At 39.0% G+C, this 24,410-nt stretch overlaps 1 protein-coding gene across 1 annotated transcript in view; it reads right to left on the reverse strand.

Annotated features, from left to right (window-relative positions):
- Positions 1-1,033: 1,033 nt before the first annotated feature.
- The window catches only part of GABRR3 (gamma-aminobutyric acid type A receptor subunit rho3), a 52,393-nt gene continuing 29,016 nt past the window's right edge, over positions 1,034-24,410 (reverse strand). The window contains exons 5-12 of the mRNA XM_015879145.2: positions 20,275-20,387; positions 11,521-11,588; positions 10,294-10,517; positions 7,706-7,788; positions 6,611-6,751; positions 5,206-5,358; positions 3,586-3,782; positions 1,034-2,535 (exon numbers count right to left, since the gene is read on the reverse strand). Of these exons, the coding sequence (XP_015734631.1) occupies positions 2,233-2,535; positions 3,586-3,782; positions 5,206-5,358; positions 6,611-6,751; positions 7,706-7,788; positions 10,294-10,517; positions 11,521-11,588; positions 20,275-20,387 (1,282 nt within the window). The 3' untranslated portion in view covers positions 1,034-2,232. The remainder of the gene's footprint in view (positions 2,536-3,585; positions 3,783-5,205; positions 5,359-6,610; positions 6,752-7,705; positions 7,789-10,293; positions 10,518-11,520; positions 11,589-20,274; positions 20,388-24,410) is intronic.

Below are 24,410 nucleotides of genomic sequence, written 5' to 3' on the forward strand. Positions count from 1 at the left end.
TACAAGAAAGGATCTGTGAAGTATAATTGATCCTGGTATCACCCCCATCAGTGCACTGATAAAATTGTAAGCTTTGCTGAGAAACATTTGCAGTGTTATTATAAGAAACAATCCCCACTGCTATCATAATGAAATTGCTAGATGCTGCTTACCATGATGAGAACACCGCCAAAGGTTACATTCACAGTTGCAAAATAAATGACAGTTTCTTCCATCAAAGAAAACTAAACTACTTTCAGGCACCTGTATAGGATGTTCTAGGAAAGTGTGTGTAGGTATGAAACCTTTCTCTTATATGCTTCCATGTTTGGGACAGTTTGGTGGCCGGTCTATGCTGGCCTTGGGCAGGCCAGACTGGAAGCTCCTGCTGCTGCGGATCATATAGGTAATTTAGAAGACAGAATTATCTTGGGTTGAGAATCATTTTAAGTATTGTTTTTTTCTGTTGGAGACTGAGGATTCACTTTTGACTACAGGATAGATACTTCTTCCTCTAAGGCCGAGAAAGAAACGATGTGAAAACAATCCTGTTACATGAGCTCATACTACAAGTTTAGGACACACATCTGGAGCAATTAGATGGGATCTTCTCGGGAAATCTGGAGCATCTGTGCAGGATGCGTTCAGAATAGTGGTGAAGTAACAAGCGTGTCATGGTAATTTTTTTATATCTTTATATTGCACATCTGCTCAGCTTGAGCTCTGCTGTGCCATTGCTGTTGCCAAATCCCTGTGTGTCCTTTGACTTTACGTTCCCAGCATTGTCATGCCTGGTACGGTTCTCCTTTCCATGACAGGATTTCCTGGAAGAGTATCAAAGCTGCCTTAGCTCTGATCATTTGTTTGGCAGGGACTTGGCAGCCAGTGTACCCACTCATCCCATCAGATTTCAATCACTTGGGATGCAATGTGTCGCTAGCTTTTCCAGCTCTGTAAATGAGAGCTTGACAAATGCAGCTTTCTGAAACAGTAAGAGACATTACCGTACTATGAGCAAACAATAGCAGAGCAGGAAAATCAAATAAACCACAGAGCAGTTCAGACTTCCAAATTTATTCCCATTTCCTAATAATCTTAACCAAGCCGTGACCTTTTCACGTTTTTAGCCACCACACATTATTATTTTGAACCAACTTTGTAAATTTAAACCCACTTCATTAAATGACAGAGAAAACCAGGAAATGTAAGTGAAAAATGTTTCTTACTTTGAGAAGTCACAAAAAGTATTCTTGATTCTTTTCCGGAGTTGTGAACACTTTTGTTCTGTCCCTGAACATCCTTAATTCAACTTTCTTAGCCAGAAGTGTTACTTTCTTAGCCAGTACCCTTACACAGTAAGGGTATTTCCATGCAGCATTCATTTGGGAACAGCAGGATTCCTGTACGTGGCTCTAAGCAGTTAGGCAGAAAGCAGGTGATCAGCATAGGTCCACGTGAGGCACGGGTGTGGGGGTGTCACATGAAGGGCACACCTTGTGTAGGTGATGCTATTTACTCACAGGGAGGTGGCTGTAAGACCCCGAGTGCAGTGGTTTGGGTCATTATTCCTGTGCTATCTTGGGGACTGGTGAGCAAAATTCCTCCAAAATAGAGGTCCTTCTCAGTAGTCTAGTGGAAAGCCAGGGCAGCTGATCAGAAGAAGCTTTCTCTTGAGGCATTGGTTATGTATAGTGTACAAAGACTCATCAGCTTTACTTCCTGCTTCCTGCTGGTCTCTAACGCACTACTAAGTCACAGTCTCTTTCCCCATTTCCTTACTATCAAAGAGCAAAGGCTCCTGAGGTGCATACAGGTTGTCTAGCAAAACAGAAATGCAGTAAGTGAAACTGGGGTAGGGGCCGTTGGAAGGTGATTGGTGCTAACTGGATAACAAGTGGATAACAAGTGGAGAACATGATTAAAGAGGAATGATTAGAGCATAAATGGACACTGGATAATACATTGGCCAGGAGCTGCTATCTGTTTAGGTGTTTAATAAAGGGCTCCCTTAGTGAGCAAGCTGCTCCTGTGATACTGCAGCAGTAGCACGCACATTGGATTGCCCCAATGAATGATGGAGCAGTCCAGCTAAAAGATCAGACCGTGAGAGTTTTTCCATCAGCAGTTTTGCTGTTAACCAAACCAGCCTTGGTTTGATGCAGAAACCAGTTTCAGAAGCTTTTAACCCTTTCCTTCGCTGCCGTCGCATTATCCACATACCCAAGATAAAATCTAGCTTGTAATGATTTTTGTTCATATGTACAAACCCCAGTAAAAGAAGTTGAACACAATATACACACTGGGAAATATAATCCTGGAATATGTGTCAATGACGTGATTGTTCTGTAGAATAATCCTGCCCACATTTCCCTTAAAAGATCTCTTCCTCTTGATGCGAGCTGTGCCCACATTGGAGACACTGACTGCTCGCGCTCGAGTTTCATTCTCTTCACAGCGGTCGGTGAAAGCAGGCAGGTCCATCTCAACATCAGGGTCATGGTAGCAGCCGTCAAAAGCCATTGCTTGCACTGCATCAATATTATACATTCCTGAGGCCTGGCAAAAAAATAAATAAATAAAAATACATATATATATTATATGTATATATATATAGTTATTGTGAATCTAGCAGGAGTTGTTTTAGTAAATGATAAATAAATAAAACAGAAAATAAACAAAGCTTTCTCTCCAGTGCTGCTCTTCATATTGCAATCATTGGGAGAATGTGGCTACCTCACAGAGTGCACTTACCACAGATACTACTACCTGTGGGGCCTGGCCCCTTGTGCAGCACACATGCAAATAAAGGCATATATATAACAAAACACACTTGTCTGAGTGATGGTTGCCAGCTGACTTGCATGTGCCCTTGCTTGTGAAATAGAAAAATCAAACTCTGACTCATCTGTAGATCTGTGGGAAATTACTTCAAACATTTCCTTGTTTTTTGATAGGATTATGAAATCGTGTGGGCAACATATGCATCCTTTGTGTGTTCTTCCACTTGCAATATTCCAGTGAATGGTTTCACATGTGGGGATATTAATGAAGGATTGTTTTTTTAGATGAGTGCATCATGGAAAGCAAATGTTTGACTTGTGAACATTTCTGCTTCAGGCACGCTTTTTGAAAAAGGACCTAATCGTTCATCTGGTCTCAGGACAAAAATAAGTCATTAAACCCATCTGCCTAACTGAAAATGAGGGAGTAGAAGAAGGATAAATAAACTCTGCTTTACAGGAAACAGGAGGAAACATCACACGAGTATAGTCTGGGATACATTTCAGAGGGAGAAAAAAAAGACAAAAACAAAGACAAAAACATTGTCTTGGTTAATAGGAAAACTGAGAAACAAAATGAGAGGTACTTTCCTCTGTATGAAGAAAGACAATAATAATCAGGAGTTGTGCTCCCCAATCTCTGTTACAAGAAAAGGAAGGGAGAGTAACTTCGGACATTCTCAAGATCTAAGAGGATGATAAATTCCTTCCTTTCAGCCACAAAAAAGTGTGAAACAGGAGAGTCAGAGATTATCACATTTTGTATCAGGATTACTCTGTGACTTCTGTGATGATTTAAAAGGCAACAAAATGCAGATGATTGTACCTTGCCCCTTTTCTTGAGTTGCTTTCTCTCTTCAATGGTGGTGAGATAGTTCACTGCTGCATATTCGATGACAGATAGGAAGACAAAAAGGAAGCTGATCCATAAATACACATCCACAGCCTTTATGTAAGACACTTGAGGCATTGAGGCACTTACTCCTGTGATGATGGTTGACATTGTCAGCACCGTAGTTATGCCTGCCAAAGAAGAAGGGGAGGTTATCATAATACAGGCCAGCTGGTTCTGTTTAGCTCATCACTGAACGCTTAGGCAGCACAGCTCTGTGAAGGCAGGTGACTGAGATTGCCCTTAACTTCTCAGCACAGGGTCTGAGAAGTAGAGTTACCTATGTAAGCCAGCTATCAAAAGCAACGCTTAAACAGTCCTATCTGCCTCCACTCAGTGTGTGCAGTCAGAGCTTCAGCCCACCATGTTCAAGCAGTGGGTTCACAATGCTGGTGATTCAGCAGCACAAGGAACACTATCTGTGACAGCTTCTCTATGATTCCTATAGAGCAGTGAAGGCAGATTTGTGGTCTTGCTTCCTGGAACCAGTGTCTCTGCTATATACTTTCTCATCCTCAGAGTTTACTAATAAGTCACCAGCTTCCCTCCCCAGCCCTTCTAAAATAGTACTTCTTGGCAACATATGTCAATTTGTATATCTCGGTCATAATTTCTTGATTCTGAAAACATTGTATAGTAAAAATGCTATATCCATTGAAACTACAGAATGTTGACTTCAGTGTGTCTAGGATTTCAACCTCATCTTTTCAATTTCTACTCTGATGTGACTCTCTTCACCTTGCTTTGCTGTGTTTTGTCTTGGAGAAAATAATAATTATAATTAAAATAAAATCCAACCCAGGCCCTACTTTTAATACAGTGAAAGTGACAACATCTTAGTAACCTCTGTGAGACTGCAGTGGCAAATACCATGGTCTTTCACTTGGGTTTCACTACAGCCTCTCTCCAATTTTTTGCTAGTTCAAGTCTGCCAGAATATGCAAGAGTTTTCCCTTTCTCTCTGTAAGTTCCTTACATTGAAGGTTGGAGTTTAGGATATACTTTATAGAAGGAAATCTGTTTATTAAAATTGTGTGTACTTTAGGCTAGAGAGCTAAGCTTTATAAACTTCGTTGATAACATTGCCTATAAATTATGTATGTTTATGCTAATTGAATGTGTGTTATTCATTAAACTCCCGATGCATAACCTGTTGAATATATAAATTAATGAACATGATCAGCAAAAACATTTTGGCAACATTACGAATGACTTACTGAGAACTTGAACTTTCTTTTGAAACAGGAAGTTGAATTTCTTACAAATAAGTTGGTAAATGCATTAATAAAACCAGGTATCGTAATTTGGTTTTAGATTCATGTATTTATATATCTTATATTAATATTTTTAGACTCCACTAATAGAAAGGCTGATTAATGTACCTTTAGATAAACATTAAGTGCTGCCTGAGTACAGTATGTTTTGTTTCTTAAACAAAGATTCTCAAAGTTTTCACTTCATATTTGTCTTGTGTAAATGAGAAGCTAAGATAACTTCAAAATCTCTCCCCTATCCATTCTATGCTTCCCAAATGAATATATGGTAAAGGTTTACCTAGTGATACCCTGGCAGGAACGGCTCTTCTGTCAATCCAAAAAGAAACCCAAGACAGCATCACCATAAGCATGGCTGGGAAATATGATTGTAGCACAAAAAAGAAAATATGTCTCCGGAGTGCAAAGTTAATGAAAAGTCGATTGTACCAGCCTGTTGGGAAAAAAAAGGAGAGGAAAAGGTTGGGGAAGAAAATGAGAACAGTGTTGTGACCTCTGTTTACCAGCCCTGCCTGGGCATCCACATCAGTAATAGTAAATACCTATGAAATATCATTGTTGCCCTGCTTTCATATAGTGATTTTCAAACTGTCTATCCATACCTCATTAAAACACAGGTACCGTGGCAAAGAAGAATTGCTTCTTCACCATGAATGTGTGCCCCACATTTGCCTCGTTCAGATCTGTTTGCCTGCCCAGTGCTGATTCTAAAGGAAAGGGTGCCATCTAGTGACTTCTGGGGCACACTTTGTGCAGCAAAGCATGCGGGCATGGGAAAACTGTATATAGTGAAGTGAAAAGAAGGTAACATCACTGGCTGTGCAGCATCTGCCTTTTCACATACAACTGCAGACAGAAATGAGCCTGCATTGGAACTGTCATGTCACCACAAAGAGTCACTTAATAAAGGAATATCTTAGCAATTACTCAATTTAATATTAAACATGCCCTATGTTATTTCAGGGTTTCAGTTTTAAAAGTAATTGTCTTATAAATGGTTTGACATTGTTGCTCCCTTGGAGGCCAGGGAGCTCCAACCCCTCTGAAATGAATAGTCTCAGACTAGGAAGTACAGTAGCAAGCATGACATTTTATCTGGTTAAGCAAAGTCTGTTTAAACTGCTTACATAGAGAAATATTTCAAAGATTTTAATTGCATGTACAAATATCTACAAAGAAAATAAAAACCACTTTGCATGAAATTGAAATCACAATGAACTCCTACAGCCTTGTGCAGTTTGCTAGAAAGTGTAGTTCAAGGTCTATAATGAGGAACAAAATACTGTATGGGGCAGACACCTGTATGTAAACAAGGTAGCCAAGGTAGAGGATTTTTTTCTGCAACTTCATGTATAAGAATGAAACAGGCCAGAAATTTGACCTCAGTAGGTTATAAACGCTCTCATGAAGAACTTTTAAAGTCATTAGATTCTTAGCGACAATTTACAGATCAAGAAAATGAGATTTTAGATAATAAAACATGTTGGAGTTCCCTTCTTGGACATTAGATATTCAGGTAATGTGAAGATAATCTAGGGCTGAGGCTAACAGAACAATGTGATTGACAGCCCTTGCTTTAACAGATCGCACAGCAATAAGAAACATTTACTAGAATTAATTTGAAGGAGAAAGACGGTCAGTATGGCTGTGTGCCCTTCTTTTCTAATGACAGGGTCTTACTATACCAGTACTGCTGTAAAATGCAAGTCCACTGGAAGCACTGAATTCTTCAATGAAAAACTGGGAGAGGGAGATGTGCTCATCTGTGCTCAAAGACTCATTTCCATGTTTCCAGTATAACATCAGATCATCTTCGTTGTACGCATCTGTGAGAAGGTAAAAACTAAATCATCTCTGCTGGAATAAAGTTTCTGCTTTATTTTCTTAGCAACGGGAGACCACTCAAACAATTTGAGAAAACCACAAAGTAACAGTTTTAATATCCATTTGCCAGTTAGGTGATGTGGAAAAAAAGTAGCACAAGCCATATTGTACATTGTTGCAGGCAGAGTCCTGTGTCAAGCCAGCAACTCACACGACAGGGGGAATATGAGTGTAATCAGGGTCCTAGGGCACAGGGATGCAGCTTGGGTGCTGCCATACTGCCTGAGCAGACTGCCCAAGCACTGCCAGCATCTCAGCTCCCACTACAAACAAGAATAAATCTTGAGATATCAAAATGCTCTGCAGGACACAATTACCTTTGTCCAGTTCTACAGCTTACTACATATGACTGAGTCAGGGGTGGAAAAGCAGGCATTTCACAGGAACACAAGTAATCACTTTCATTCTTTCATGAGGTCAAATACTAACATCCTGTTTTGCTTTTTACTTGCATTTTCTCTCAAATAAAGCATGATTTCTGATAAAGAAATATTTGGGATTGCAGTTTTGGAATATCAAAACAAAGCACAGTGTAATGATAGTTTTTTCTGTCTTCCCATAGTTGAGTTATGGAAATATCTAAAACTGGATCCAAAGCTGTTTGCCCAGTGAGGTTGTGGATGCCCTGTCCTTGGAGGTGTTCAAGGCCAGGTTGGACGGGGCCCTGGGCAACCTGATCTAGTAAATGTGTATGTTTGGTGGCCCTGCCAGGCAGGGGGGTTGGAACTACATGATCCTTGAGGTCCCTTCCAACCTGGGTCATTCCATGATTCTGTGATTCTGTGATATATACAGGTTGAAGGATTCCAGTCACTCACAGGTGGGAAAGATATTATCAACAAGATGGAGTGTTGGGAAGAATGCACATGCGAGGAGCAGGCATGAATTAAACTTACAGCTTTCCAGTTCTAAAGAGCAGTTCTGGGTATCCAGAGGAAACCTACTAAAATCCATGAAACACATGGCAGAAACTGTTATTCTGCAGAAAGGAAAAGAAAAACAAGCAGTAAATGAAAAATTTCCCACTTTCTCTGGACTGTGCGAGCATCTGATTGAGATCCCCAGGCAACGTGCTGGTTAGAATCCTAATGATTGACTTTTTCTGTTCCTATTAGACATTCTAAAATTTCTTTGAGATAGTGATATAAAACTGAGACAGTGAGAACATACATTTTTAAAGACAAATACTTTTCCTCATCAAGTATGTTAGTCTCAATGTATAAACTCTTCACTGGTCTGGTCCTTCATTAACCTTTCATACATTTTGCTTTAAATGGTTACACTTAGCAAGATTTACAAAGGGAGTTCACATTTCTTAACTGATTTTCTCATAGACTGAAGTAGATAATTGTACAGATCTGAGCAAATAGTATTCCAAGTGCTATTTCCCCAGGTAGTATAGTTAGAGTATCTAATAACATCCAATAGCACAAAAGATAAGCTGTGATTTCTGGAAGACTATTCTCTTCTTCAATACCATAAAAATGTTTTATACTCTAAAAAAATTAGGTCAACATCGACAGAAACATTAAGTTTTTCATTTCACTTGATTTTTCACAGATATTTAGAAGATAGATGTCCCCTAGCATATCAACCAAATAACCCAATAAGCAAACAAGTAAAAGGCTAGAAGCAGCAATTTAAACACAGTAAATATTGTCAGATCTTCCTTTCTTGTTCCAGCTCACATGTCATTTGATAATTTGGTATCTCAGTTTTCCCCAGGTTGAAGCAATTGAATTAACATAAGTGGTATTGGATACGTCAGTTATACAAGTGATCTTTGAGTACTTGTGGTCAGTAATCACACTGTAGGTACATTTTTACATATATCAGGTTTTACTGGGTTAAAATGAGATGTTGAGATGTGATAGATCTTTAAAATGATGCATAAGACTTCCAGCTCTGTTTGTTATAGCTCTCTTTTAGGTACTGACTACAGATTCATAAGGAGTATTTTAGTACCAAGTATGGATTTTTGTTCAGTTTTTCTTCAATAAAAGCCTGCATGCCAGGCACTGAAAAAAAACTGTGTAACTGCAGATATCTTGCACATAAGAATTTGGAATATAATCTACCCACTGTATGTTAATCTGTCAATACTAAAAGAGGGTTTAAATGAGCATCCAATTCTTTAGGAACTTATGCATTAACACCACTCTGACTACAAATACTCTATGTGACCTTAATCATTTCAAAACCTTGGGTCATCAGCCTTATGTCACCCCCTTCCTCTAAGTTGGTAAGAATTGATAGAGAAGGGCAAAAAGAGGACAGGATCTGCCCTTGATACTTATGTCGAGGAAGAAATCTGCAGGCCTGTCAGGAACTCTGGGGATTTGCCCTTCACTGGAATAGAAGTGACCCAGTACCCACCATCGGTTAATGAAGGGCTAAGGCGAGGTAAGGAAAGGAGCTGAGGGAACCAGGGCAACTTGTGAAAGTAAGGAGCCAGCATGCAAGTAGGATGTAGGATGCAGGGCAGAGGCTCCCATCACAGAGACAAACCACTCATACTGAGAGCCACTGCTGGAAACTGAGGTCCGTTCCCCCTGATTCCTCTCTTTCATGAAGCACAGAAGTGATTATAACAATAAAATTAATAGTTCACCTCATGGTTTCTTTTTGGCCAATGAGATTCTTGAACATAAAAGCCTTACACTATTTTAAAGTGGTGTATAGCAATTGTGAAGATTTCTGTATGCCTTATGAGGGGGTAGCTAGATTCATTTACTTGTTGGAACAATTATTACATAGCCAAAGACTCAAATACTTGCATAACTCTTCCAGCTATCCAGATTAGATGAAAAATCACCTCTGAGCACAGGGCTAATTAGTAACAACCTGGAGAGTGCTGATTTCTGCAATGCACAGGCCCCAGAGATTCTACCTAGGGAAAAGTACTTTCATTAAAACTATTTCTGCCACACAATCCACATCTGCTTATAATGTGTAGGTAGAAGGGAGGAACATTTAATGGCCTTGCTGTTCCAGTCCTGGAACTGCTGTGATTTGCTCTCTGTGCCTGTCCGCAGCCTTGATTCATATTAGCGCTATGTTCACAGGTATCCCAGAGTGATAATAGTCGAGATAGTTTTAACTGACTCAGGAAAAAAAGTAATTGTTCTTTGCTAATAATTTGGGGCTTTACTGCACTCAGCAGTAGAACTACTGCAGTACTGCTAAAACCACAGGCAATGATTTAACATTTAACAAACTTCAGTGGTATTTACAACAGAAGAAAAACCTGCCATCATCCTCTGATGGGGAACAATATGTTAATAGGATGTTATCTCTAAGTTATCAGTCCTCAGTTTATGTTCCCACTGGTACTTTGAGAATTTTTATCTGTCACCAGTACTCAGTAACACCAATGGTTTAATGACAATTAGTATCCTAACTGCAAGGATATCAAGTTGTTTCTCACTGTACAGGCCCCGCAATTGTAGCTGTGTGTTGTCTTATAAAAGAGGATTGTTCTTACCTTAGACTGAAGAGTACATTGCCATCGGGGTACACTCGGAGCATGACATTTTCCACAGTTGTATCATGGATGAAAGATCTTTTGGAGTGTACAAAAAACACATCAGGTACCCAGATCTTTTTTATCAGTCTTCCATCAAAAGTCATGCTTTTGTTGTTGGTGCTGGGAAACGAGAGACGCTCATCCTTCCAGTAGTGCCTCAAGTACAGAGTCATGGTGAAATCCTTTGTTTAATTAAAAATAAAAGAAGACAATGCATATTTTATTTGCATACAGTGAAAAACGGAACAAAATAACCAACTCGTAAAGGAACGGTTTCTGCTATGGACATTACCTAGAGAAATAACATGGCTGCAAATATGCATGTGGAAAAAAATGGAGAGACAGCTGGAAATCCAGTCTGAGCCGCTGTGCAGCCTGACTGCTCTGTGCTCACCTATCTAGCTTTTCCTTATTTAGGCAGGCATCACTCATCTTGATAGAACAATTACTTCTGAAAATAATACTGGAAAGATAATTAGGTCTCCTCCTGTAACATGATTTTATACCTGTGTGAAACCCACTGATTTGAGTGAGATTGTAGATGACAAAACTCATAGCAATCTCAGCACTGATGATTAGATCTACACTCGGCATGCGAAGATACTGTAAATTAGATCTCTTTGCCAAGTTAAGGTGCCCAGCTGTTCTAGGACTAAGCAAACTGTCATTAATGTTTGGGTGACACTACTGGTGATAATTTTGGAGGAGAAACAAATATCCTGCATTCCTCTGCTACATGTACTTAACTATAGTGGAGGGTGTTTCCCAGTGCTCATTTTTGTATTTATACTTTTGTATTTCCATTTGTTGTATCCACTGCTCCACCATAACAGAAAGGATGAGGAATATTAATATCTGCACAAGGAAAGGGCACAAAATACATGAACCTTCATCTTCAATAGAGCAGAGCACCAAGAGTTTATGTGGAAGCCTGTGGTTTCAACTGAATGGTTGACATTTCCAACAAGAGCACTCTGTTCTGTTCCTCTGGGTTAGTTAGGGAAATGTTCAACGTGTGCTTATACTTAACACTTACTAACATAAATGAAGATGACTTTCATGCTTCATGGCAAGGCTGTTCTCTTCTAAGAGTCCACTGTCTTTAAATATATTGTTCTTTATCATCCATCTGGATGCTTCTGAGACCCTGAGTTTTGGCTGGAATTCTTTATCTCACCAACTTACCATGTCAACTTCAGATATGCTGTCAATGCTTTCTACCTGCACATCAATGCCCACAGGTATTGGCGACCCTTCAATGCAACAGAATGAAAGAGTGATGAGGAACATATGTCCATATTTTTAAAGGGAAGACTCTGTGTTAACAACATGCAGAATACACCCCATACTGTCATTTGCTATGGTCTGTCCACCAAAGTGTGCCAATGAGAAACTCCTTGGCAACACAGTAAAACCCAACATTAAATAGTTGCAAAAATAAGGGCATACGACTTGCAGCTAGGCTAGTTATTGACATTGCAGTTTAGACAGCAGTGAAAGTTTCCTTGCGGTGCCAAAGCTAATGAACTGCTTGGAGTGCCGTAGAGAAAAGTTGAGTAAATATACTATTTCATCAAAGACCATGAAGCCTACTTGCCAGTCCCAACTCTTATTCCCACGCTTATAAACAAAACACCTATTATGCTTCCTAATTACCTTTAGTAACTTAATTATTTCATGTTTAGCATAGGTATTTGTGAAAAGGGGTTACTACTTGCTCAGCACCTCATAAGGGAGAAGCTGTGCACCCACTAAGCCTGTGCCAAGATGAATGTGTGTGTAATGTATTACTGAGTACGTAATTTATTTTCAAGTACAAAACACACTGAATTGCACCACTTTTTTTTTTCAATACACCACATCACTGTTCCATGCTACTGAAAACAACTGTAGATTTATAACAAAATGCAGACTGAATGAGTGTATTATAAAGTTGTATTTGCATTTTTGCAATAAAGGGATTAAAACTTATTAAAATTACAGCAAAGTATATTTCTTCCAGTCTCTTCAGTACACACAATCTAGAATTAAAGGCCTAATTATGTATCTATATAATCTTCAGCAAGCAAGTCATTCCAATTAAGTAACTGACTAAGCACTTCCCTACAGAAGAGGGAGAGGACAGAGATTTGTTCATATATGTGTACACACACACAATGAAGAACAGTCTGCACTGGGAATGAAAAATAAACCATTGTACTTGAAATTCCAATTACATTTGTAAAAAACAGTAATTTAAAATATTTTACAAACAAACATTAAAATATTACAATACAAAACATTAGTACAATGAAGTCTGAGCAAGCAGGAGATAGCAATAGCTCCTTTAACTTGTCTTTCTCTTTTTCTTGTGTTTTCTTTAGAGTAAAGCTAAAGCAGTCCAGAAATATCATTCTCCTGATAACCAGTCACAATACTGTGTCTCTTTTTGGAATTATCCTTAAAATAGCAGCCCTCGAGGATTATACAGCTGCCTCCAGTTCTTAACAGTGCAGATCTTGAACTATTTTTGAGGTATTTTAAAATCTGGCTCTGTAATCTCTTGATTTGTCTTGTATATTTTAATGGAGGGTTTGACCCTGCATAGAACAGATGAGAATTTGTGTGGAAAAACAAGGTAAATGGTGACCAGAGTTAGCAGGGCACACAGGAGCATGTCTCTACAATGACAAGAGCTGTGCTGCCTGGCTGAGAAATCATCTTTGCTTCTGGAATGAATGTGTGGCTCAGTCCATCTGCCAGAGGCTTAAAGATCAAAACAGAATTCAGTTGGCTGGTGTATTAGTAAAACTCTAGATAGCCCATTGGGGAAAACTGTTTCTTTTGGAGGGTAGAGACTGCAGGAGACATCTCCCTGAGAGGCTCATGTATAAGAGTACTGACATATATATCCAATCACTCTTCTTCATGCAAACTGATAAAATTCTTTGTGCCTCTTCTAAAGCAGATTCAGCCACGTGCCTTCTTTATTTTTCCTACACAATCCCAACCACACCAAATAAATAGTTTACTTCTGCTAAATACTGACTTGTACCAAGTATTGGTACAAAATGTTGCATGGTATCCTGAGCTGTCATCCTCTCATCATTTCACTGAAATCTAAATATGCTGTGGGCTGAAGACAGGTTTAACCTAAGTGGGAGCTGTCGTGAGATTTATACATGATGTGAACATCGTTCAGGTGGCATCCATGCATCATTTAAATGCAAACATGGCAGAAAGATGAAGCAGTGTCTATCAAGCTCCTCATTTGCATGGTGCAGCAGCATAAGCCCACCTTGCAGAGCTGATCCCTGAGCTAGCTGTAGGGCAGGGTGGGTCAGGGAGCAAGCTAGATCTAGATACATAGAGCTCCAGCCTAGGAGCACGGTCATCACTAAGGCTAACAATAGCGATGAAATATGGCCTCATTACTATTTAGAATCTATGCTGTGTAACCTGTTCTTTCTGGATTTCTAATTGGGATAAGACAAACTGGGCCTCAGAAATGTCTGTTGATTGCCAGAGGAGCTTCATTGCCAGAGGAGCTTCAAATAGGCAGGAGAACTGCATTTTATCTAAGCTTACTCACCAAGAAGTGAGAACTTCTTTATATTATGTCTCCAAACTTACCCTGGAACTGTGGTAGAGGCAAGTGGTAGGACATACTGGAAGTGTTCATATCTGAGCATACACTTGATCTTAACTGGTATTACTGAAACTTTGGGAATGATTTACGTGACTGGAATGTTAAAACCTGTATGGTAAGTCCCTTTGATATATCAGTGTAGTTATGCGGACAGAGGGGAGGGAAGCTACCCTCCACATAAAACAAAGGCTTTTACCAATTTTATGAGTCAAGAACAAGCAAACTGTTTTCCATCAGCATCCTTCAAACATGCAGGGAACTACCCACAAATTATATCACAGAACAAGATGACTGGCTTTCAAAGTAAACATACACCATGCATTGCAAGGAACACTTTTTTTCTGAACGATGGCTCTTCAAAGTGTAATGATGGCAGTCCTAACAATTTCTTGGGCAGTGCAAAAAAACACAGACTATTTGCTACCCCTAAAAAACACTATTCAAATGTGGGCAGAATTTCATTTAATAATTCATGTTATCTGGGCAGATAAAAAGGAATTGGTCACAGAACTAGCAGCTTAAGTACATATGATCACTTTGATTATACGCATGCAAGCTGAAGTGCTAGTTATACATATATATGCATTCTTTATTTCATTCTTTGAATGAACAACTTGCACTCAGCTGGGAACTGTTAGAAAACCAAGTCAGTGTGAACAGTGAAGAGCATAACAGAGATCAAAATCTGCAGCCAAGAGAATTACAAAAGGTGTTTCTAAAATGAACTACAGAAAAAAAGAACTTTTGCAATGAAATCTGTTCTTTATGTGGTAGAATTGTGAAACATGCTCCTTAGAAATAGATTCCTGTCCTTTTCCTGTGCATTGGTCAAAGAGCATGCTCATACTGCTTAAGGACAAAACACTGTTCAGATTAGCATTCGCCACAGACAATTATAAAACCACACTGATAGATCATGGTGGCTGCAAATATTTTCATCCCATTCTGATTCTACTTTGGCAACAAATTTAAGCAGATGATAAACACACGAAGCACAGATATTGAGTCCTGCTCACTTCGGTGACCTGAAGCATTAGTGAATTTCTGCCACTAACACTACCACTCTAGTAAGAAATTTTTTGGCCCTGCTCTTGTCCAGCCCTTCTGAATTTTGCAATTTTCTTGGAATATTTATTTCTGTGATAAAAAACCAACTCCACCAGGAACAGTGATAATGAGATGTTGGGAATGGGTTGCTGAGTAGTGGAAGCTTTCTGTCCTCTGTGTTTTATTCTATCAAGTTTGGATGTATTTAAGAAAAAAGGCATTTCACTAAAAATCCCAGAACAGCCAGAAAGGATCACTTTTCTACTCCTATGTTGGCACTACAGCTTTCTCCTTAATATACTGAGAATTTCAATCTCTGCTGACCATCAGGCAATGACATCAAATTCACTCTGAAAAAAAGTAACCAGAGAAAAGCTGTGTTTTTTATTTCCCAGTCTGACAAGACTGGGGATGGCAGAGGATTTTGTTATTAAATTGAGCAGCTTCGGTTGCTGCTGGAGCGTCGCTACAAATCATTATTTTAGAGGGATTAGTGATTTTCACAATGGAGGTTCCACAGATTTTCAAGATAATTACTCCTCAGCAGAAAAAAGAGAACTGTTTTCAGATGGATTTATCCTAACACAAGCCATTTTTAGTCCATTTTCTAGGTTTAATATGGCAAGAAGAATTTTTTAATAGATAGCAAGACAGACAAATTCTATCATATTTTAAAAAGGTATATTATTTTAGCATTTTAGGATCATTTTCTACTGTAATAACAACTTGCTTAATGAATTCTGTGGTATTTTTGTAGTAGTCAAACCTTTGAAGACGTAGTTCAAAGCACCTGCAATTCCCTGAGATAAATGTTGAATTTAGAAAAATCAGTCACTGATTTTTCACAGTTGTCTTGGTAACAGCGCTGGAAAAAAGCCAGGTCTACTGAAACCTCCTGGTAAGAGAGACAGAAACTGAGGAAGGACCAAGGTCTGTATAAATGCTTTTTTCTAAGAATGATTTGTGGGCGTGTAGAGAAGGAAAACCAGAAACAGAAGTAAAGCAAGCCACAGGCTTGTGTGGATTCATCTTCTTTCCTCTGGCAATGAGTGAAACAGTAGCATAACTGGCAATGGTGTTTTCTTCTTACTACTCATTTATTTCTTTCTTATTTACATGGAAAAGGGGGACTGGTATTAGCCATAGCTAACTCTTAGAACAAAAGAATTACCAGTGTCCAAAAAACATCTAGAAGATGCCTATTAGAGGTCTTTCAGATTTCTAAAACATTTCTCTCCTGTTTCAGATCCAAGCTATTCTTTCCAGTAACACATGGAAGAAAGACATTTCCCTTTCATCAGAGTCATTCTCCTCCACCAGACTGAGAAGTTTCTGACCTTTCAAGGAGCGATGAATTAATAGAACCTCTGTTCCTCTGAAAGCTTGGAATAATGACTATTTCTAATTGCTCATTGAGATGCAATTTGTGCTATGATGTGGGGAAATGCTTTCAAAATAAATGAGGAGAGAATTAAGATAGGATGTGTGAGAAAAAGTTCTTCATTATAAGAGAAGTGAGGCATTGGAACAGGTTGCCCAGAGAAATGCTGGATCCCCCATCCAGAGAGACATTCAAGATCAGGCTGACTGGGCTCTAAGGAATCTGACATAGCCGTAGCTGTCGCTGTTCGATGCAGAAGAGTTTGACTAAACAACCTTTAAAAGACCCTTCCAACTCAATTATATGATTCTATGCAGATTCTTTAGAAAGACTGTTATATCTTGACCAGATAAATTTTACTATATTATTTCCCAGTACTTCTAATACACGCTAATGTTATTATCCCCTTTAGTGGTTGACATAGCAGAGATGACCAATTCTAAAATTTCTTCAACTAACCCATTAGTTATCCAACTCTATTAGCATAGATCCTGACAGGTCATTAAGACACCAAAGAAAAATAAGGTTGTTATACTTTTCACACACTCACATAGAGAACTTGTACAAAATGACAATTAGAATGTGGTTCTCCAATCTTTAGACTGCAAAATAGTTTAGAGACCATAAGGAAGCATTTTACAGTTAGCAAATCCTAGGCACAGAGGAACAAAAGAGTGACAATTCTGTAAATGGCAATGTACATTTTCAGCATGTGGGAAAAGAACTCAGGTTACCAAGAACTCAAATTCTGCCAGTGCATTACATTAAGGAAGTTAAGAAAATAGTATGGCATGGGAAAATAGATATGCAAGTGTAGAAAGGAATGTCATTTTTAAAGGGTTTCTAAGTGTGGCTCACTAAAACACCATGGTCAATGTATATAGTCTTGGCTGTCAAGGCAGCCTGGGTGATGCTCTTCAGATCTGAGCTGCCAAAAGTCTCAGTTCAGCATCTGATACTGACGTGCTCATACTCATCTCTAAAGAGTAATAACAGATTCTAGGGAGAAAGAAATCAGCCATGTGAGCAGGGTTGTGTTTATTTCCAGTAACGCTAATGCCAATAGTATCAGTATTCACAAGCTCTATATTCATTTGCCCCAACTCTTTTCCTGTGCAGATGTTTGCTCAGTTTACAAATAAAATTCAGCATGTGCTCTGTTTTTCCTTGATTATAAACACTAAAAACTCTGGGTCCTGTTATCTGCTTCATTCGCTTTACATATGTGAAGCTAAATGAAATTAAACAAGCCAGATTTAGATTTAAGAGTTTACTGAACTGAGGAACCTCCAGAAGGTTAAAAACAGTATAAATTTTCCAGCTGCTTCTTCCCCTAAGCTGGTTCAAAGGATGATTTATCTTTTCATGGAAAGGGGCATAGTAGAAATTAACAAAATTTATCATTCCAGCTCCATGACATACCCAGGAAATCCCAATGAGATACACAGAAAGGAAAAGAAAAGAGAAAAAAAAGAAAAGAAAAAAAAAAAAAAGAAAGAAAGAAAGAAAGAAAATGGCACTCTTTTAAATTTAAAGAACAATTTAAAATACTTCTTTTTCATGCATCTATTTTGACCTGTTTTGTTTCTGTTTTAATTTTTCACATCAGTAATGTGAATTCGTGCATTGCGCTGAGCTGAATGAATCATGCACTGTGGCTCGTGACAGACCCAAGCCCTTGAGGAATCACACTATTGAAATGCTTTATTACATTTGATAAAACAAACCCAAAATCTCATCTGCTTTAAATACATAAAACCACTGTACTGTCAGTCTTCATGCAGTTCAGAGCCATGTTGTGGCTGTGAGAGCTGTGTGAAGAGGAGAAAAATTAGCAAAGTCCTTGTCCCCTACCTGTGCCAGTCCCAGGGTACTGCTGTAGTGAATGTACTGCAAGAGTTGATGGTGGCAGTGCCCACCTTGTGAGAAAGGTATACATGATTTCTTGTCAGTGTCTGCAAGGCAGTGGCATCTCTAATTTTATCTTCCCTTGTTACGTTTCCTTCTACTGCACACTTACTCAACAGTGTTTGTCAGAGAAACCCATACTCTGCTGTCAGACTACTGTCCAGTCCAGGTATGCTATAGAGATTTATGTTTCAGCTGCTTTTTTCCTGTGATGAGGTTACATTTGTATGCTAATTATTGTCCCTCATTAGCTTGTCTCTTCTAGAAACCAAGTCATTCTTTACTACGGTAACATGATTGAAATCAATGGTAAGACAGGAATAATGGAGTATAAATTTAGGATGAACATTCATTTCACTGAGACTTTTTACCATACGCTGTAAAAATATTAATGGATTCGTGTTTTATTCTTAAAGAGATTGACTTGTAAGTATTCCATTTATTAAGAGAGTTCTGAAAACACAAAAGCATGTGAGCTCTTGGATGTGAATTTTAGAAGTGCCACCTATGCCACTACAGCATATGAAGAGCAAAGTAAAGCACAAAGCTGGAACTCTGTTCTGCTGAAAGCTATTTCTGAAAGACAGGAGTGCAGCTGAAATTGTACCCATGGCAATGTGATTATTAGGAGGACTGAGCAATGAAGTCAGTGGAAAAAAACACAGCTGGCTTCAGAAGGAATTGAATGGGCTCTATGATTAGTCATCTGAAAATAAAAGGATGGCGAAAAAGCTTGGTACAGGTTTTCTGGGTACAAAAAATCCACATGCAGTGTGGAAAATTAGAGTTGCCAGATAACAGGCTATATTCTGAAAGCTGCTTTTATGGACATCAGAAGTACTGCTTCCTGGGATGATCCAGTAATAAAGTACATCTCAAATTGTTGCATCTTTCATGAAAATGCTACTTCCCTTCTGAGATGTTACTCTCAGAAATTCAAATACCTTGTGTGACAAGGCAGGTAGTAAAAGGAAAATATCCAGAATGAAAGATACTAGGTTAGGCAGGAATTAGGCAAGAGGTAATTCTAACTTTGGCTGCCAAGATGTAGAAATTACTTGACTATTTATTAGAAGGCAGTGAATATTTTAGTTCCCTGAAAAGCCAAAATTCATAGAATAATGATAAATCCTTTCATACTGAACCAATGCATCCAGAAAGGCTTTTCTTACTCCATGCTTTGCTCTCCTGGCATGCTTGCTAGGCCCAGTATCCCCACAGCTGGTGTCAACAGTAACTCCACATATTTCAGGTAGCCTCTCAGATTTGTGCCTGTTTACACAGTTGATTATTGCTCTTCATATATTTTATTTTGGCTTCATAGACCAGAGCTGTTCAGTTTGATTCCATGAGTAATGAACACTGAGCTGATGACACAAAGGGTCAGGTAAAGCTTAATCATAGGGCAGCTTTCACATTCTACTTCCCATGGAAGAGAGTCGTGGAAGGAGTTAAGGAGAGTCAAAATCCAAATCCCATTCAGTACTCACATTATCCACATGCAATTTAGTTAAATGAAGGAATAATCATCATAGAGCCCCAAACCACAGAAACTGCATGGTAATAAACCTAAGGCCTGCTATTAAATGTTATTCAGAGTAAAGATTTAGGAATTCACATTACATTTCAATCTCTCAAAACAAATATGATGACTAACTAATTTGCTAATTGCTACTGGACTATGCAGTTTCCAGGGATACCTTAATCACTACCAAAGAGTAGAATTCTATCAATATTACCCCTGATATTTAGTTTTGAGAAGACAATTTGAACGTTTTCTCTTACTGACATGCTGAACAAAAAATAGGTGCTTTGCTTTCGATGACTTTTTGGTTTCTTCATTATTTTCTGAAGCTCACCAAAAGAAGGGAGCTGTAATTAAAGCTGTTGTGTAATTCAATTTTAACTGGCATTGCCTGACAGCATTGAAGCAACATACAGATCAAGAATGAACTATTAATAAGTGCTTGCTTACCTCCGAATCCAGGTCTCAGTGCAAAGTCATGATCCTCTATGCGAAGAAGCTGCTCAGATTTAAGTGGCCGGACTTTGGTGCTGTCAAGTTTCCTCATTTTAATATCTCGTTTGCTATGTTTAAAAAAGTAAAAAAGAAACGTGTTTGGGTTTTTTTCTCTCTTCCCAACAGAAGGCTCATTTAAAGAAGCGGAGATTCAAGGACATGGACAATTGAATCTGGAGTGATAAGAGAAATCACTGCATTAACAAAGTTGGAGAGATCCATATTGTGAAAGGTGGGGAAATCAGATGTGAGGGCTCCCAGGTTCATGAGAAACACCTGTTACAACATTCATTGCATACAAGAAGTTCCCTCAGAGACTGAACCTATCACTATGCAAGAGGTGATAAAAATGGCACCGTCCACATTTCCATTTTCATCGATGACTTGGAAATAACACCATATATCCATGGTTTAAACTACTTCATATTGTCTATATTACAAAGCGTGCATCATAGAAGAACTGTCTTTGTGGCTTATGTCATGTTGCACATAACTGAGCCTCTGGGAAGTAGAGAGGCAACACAAATGAATCTGTTCAGATGCTCTTAGCAGGTCGCCATGAATTCTGCAGTTCTTCCTAGGGACTGCTGCTAAGTCTCTTCCCTTCACAGAATGTATTGCAACACATTCCAGATTCCATGAAGAAGTTCACTACCTGAGAAAGAAATTGATGTGCTTTGTATGCAATTTAAAATGACCAGTAGCTGCCCATCATAGTGCAGCCTTCCTGTCCTCTTGTACACACAAAGTATGTCACAAACAGCAGGGAGGTCTAATATGTTCTCACATACCAAAGTACGTGGGTTAAAACACAGGTAAGTTCAGCAGCCAGTCTTGGCAGCTTAGGGACCCAGCCTTTAGAAATAATTGGTTACATTATTTACTTTGGCTATAAGGAAAATGCTATGATGCTTCCTTCATTTTCCACTCCTCCTTGCGTGACCTGCTCTAAGTGGCTGACTCCACGTAGTAACACAACTAGCCAAATCTTAGCTGGAGCATTAAGCTTAGTTTGGGGCATTCCTTCCGTGAAATGTGGGAAGATCTCAAGGAACTGTTGCTGCTTAATTTGAAGGAAGAAGACTGAGGGAATGCAGCACAGCCTTCATAATGCATAATGAGCTTTTACAGGGCCCCTTTTCCATGTCCTCTCACAGGTAGGATGAGCAGTAGCAACAAGGGAGATCTGTGTTACCCCCTGGTGAGAACAGATTGCTTGGGGAAGTTTTGTGCTATATATTAGGCAGGAGTTTGTAGGAATGAATTAAATACAGCTGTGTTGCCACAGGCAAGGCAGTCTCTCTAGAGATCAGTTCTTTCATGCCTTTTGTGATTCACTGAGACTTTGCTGCCAGTGATTCTAATTGTTACTTCAGACTGGATGATTGAAATTTGTTCTATTTGCCCTGTAGTCAAATACTGAATTGGATGAGGTATAGAATACCTTAAGACAAGGTGTATCTACAGCTATTTTGTTGTTGGTTTTTTTCTCCCCCTTCCACTCCTCCGACCTTTTTTTAATAATGAAAGCCAAGAAATAACTTCTAAAAATGCTGTGTTACAGGGATGCTATGATGTCACTGGCTGCTAGGCTATTGAGAACCACTGGGCTTGACCAAGTTTATCTACCTGCGTGTTCTTGAATTGTGGTAGTATTGCAGGAACCAAAATATCGGGGCAAGCAACCATCAGGTACATCAGAGAAGGACTTTAGTTTTCTCACTATTAAAATTACATGGATGCTAAAATAAAACCTGATGCATCAGAGCATTAAAGCTGCCATAAGCAAGCCTGTCTGTGTCAGAGCAGAACGGGCAGTAGATATAACACCTGAAGTGTTCTGGAGTGGGTTGCAGGAAAATTCTACTGCTTGGGAATTGATGTAAGAGGAAATGATGAATTGTGTTCAGAATGCCATGGCACAGCTAATTCAGTTTGGAAGCACTAGGTTATTTTCGCTAGTTGTGCTGAGGAAGATACCTGTTTGAGGCTCTCATGATTTCATGGGAAGAACCAGGCTGAAGCTATGGTACAGTTATTACAGCTTCTTAGTGGAAACAAGTATGTGACTGAGGAAAAATTTCCCTAGTATCTCAAAAGGGAAAGCAGAAGCACCCAAATCAGGAGATTTTTCTTAATAGGCCACTGAAAATAGATGTTATAGGATTTTGATGCTTCTTCCATTTTCTCGCATGAGGAAAAATAAACAGAAATGCTGCATAGATGGAAAGTACCTTTTACGTCCACTTACTTGAACAGCATCTTCAAGCTTATGCTGTATATACAAAAAGTGGAGTAACTGAGTATTTCTAGCTGCTCTCAGAAGTGGTCATTCAAGCTAGGAAAGATCCTGCAGGGGTCAGAATAGTACTTCCATTACAAATATATAGCATCTTTCCTTCAGTACCTCCCTTTGGCAGAAAATACTTTTTAAATGTAAAGGGGAAAAAACCCACTTACATGCAGTTGTACATATTATTGACATCAGTTTCCTGAATGCTGGTACCATTGCACATGTAAATATATCAACATTCCTAAAAATCCTATTTAAAAAATCTAAAATATATTTTTTTAAAAAACACATTTGTGCTTTACTTTTTTCTCCTGCTTTCCTGCCTCTCCCACCCACGACTAAGAAGTGTTTTCCAGCAGATATTCCTTCAACATCAGCATCTGGACTCCAGATGTTTTTCCTTGGCTAAGAGTTAAGAGTATTACATTCTCCTCACTTTAAAGTTGTTTAGCTGATGACTCAAAGGGAATTGCATGCATGTATTTGTTTACTCCCAAGAAATCCAAGACCTGTATCTTGCTATTGATCAGTAACATGGCATTGTGAAATCATCAGCAGGTATCTTTACGATTGCTCCTTCCCATGGAGCCAATTCCATTAAGCAGCAGAAGAGAAAGATTGAACTAGTGTAGGGCTCAGAAGAGCTCAAGGTCATTCAAGATCACAGTAGTGTGGCGGTTGCCAGTGGAACGCTTTGATCTCACAAAAGCACACTAAACATATAGTTTATATTTCAGTGGCCTGTTTGTTACACAGCTTTGGCTAGAGCACCATAATCTGGGAGTCTAAATGTAGCAGCTGATTTTCCATCCTTGTGTGGCAAACGTCAGGCTGTGTTGTTTGAGAGGGAAAACCCACATGCATCTCTACCTGTCTGGGGTAGTTGTAACAGATGGATATCTGATCATTGGGTTGGTGTTGGCATAGATTTGGCCAATGGAAAAAAATGGTCTTGTCAGCCTCAGTGAAGCATGTGCTCAAGAAACAACTGTTTTCAGTTATAACAGCTCTACCTTTCACAGTTGTCTTTCAAGCAACATTTACATTATGTAAATGAAATTGTAGCCTATAGTTAAATTCCAGCTGAGGACATAGAAAGCATTTGAAGTGTTTCAGATCACATAGGGAAGACATCCCTACTGGCATTTAGACAGAAAATTATTGGAAGCACTGCTGGCTCTTCATATGAAAAACTAGTGAGACAGTGCTTGGATGCTTCCCTACCCATGTTCATTTCATGGTCCTGTCGCTCAATGCCTTGTTGCCTTACAGAGATTTCAAAGAGCAGCTTGTCATCTAGAAAACCAGAGCAACTAATTCAGAATTCTCTAATAACAAATGAATACATGACAGGCTTTTAAGAACAAACTTATCTGCTCCTATCTAACCTTGATTAAGTAACAGGAAGTGAAAGGTCAAAGGTCTGCTCAACTAAATGAGATCATATCTGGCTGAAGCATTTAACCACATACTGCCAGTGGTGTAGTTCCATAACCAGTGGCTTCTGGGGAGTGATGTATTTAGTAACCTGACTGGTTGCCTTTAAGTTACCAGGTTACTGAAACTTTTTTACGGTTCAAGGAGAAACCAGACAAGTTCATGGAAAAGAAATCCACAGAAGGTTACCAAGTCTGCAAAAACTACACCAAACACAGTAAGTTTCTGAGGGAAATACTGTGATTGGAGGCCCAGAGGCTATAAGGTGAAAATATTTTCTGTGTTTGCCCTGTACTTATTCTTCCAAATTGCTGCTTAAAGCCATGGTGAGAAACAGGTCACAATAGTAGATGGACATTAG

Source organism: Coturnix japonica, chromosome 1 (assembly GCF_001577835.2).
Source record: "Coturnix japonica isolate 7356 chromosome 1, Coturnix japonica 2.1, whole genome shotgun sequence".
NCBI lineage: Eukaryota > Metazoa > Chordata > Aves > Galliformes > Phasianidae > Coturnix > Coturnix japonica.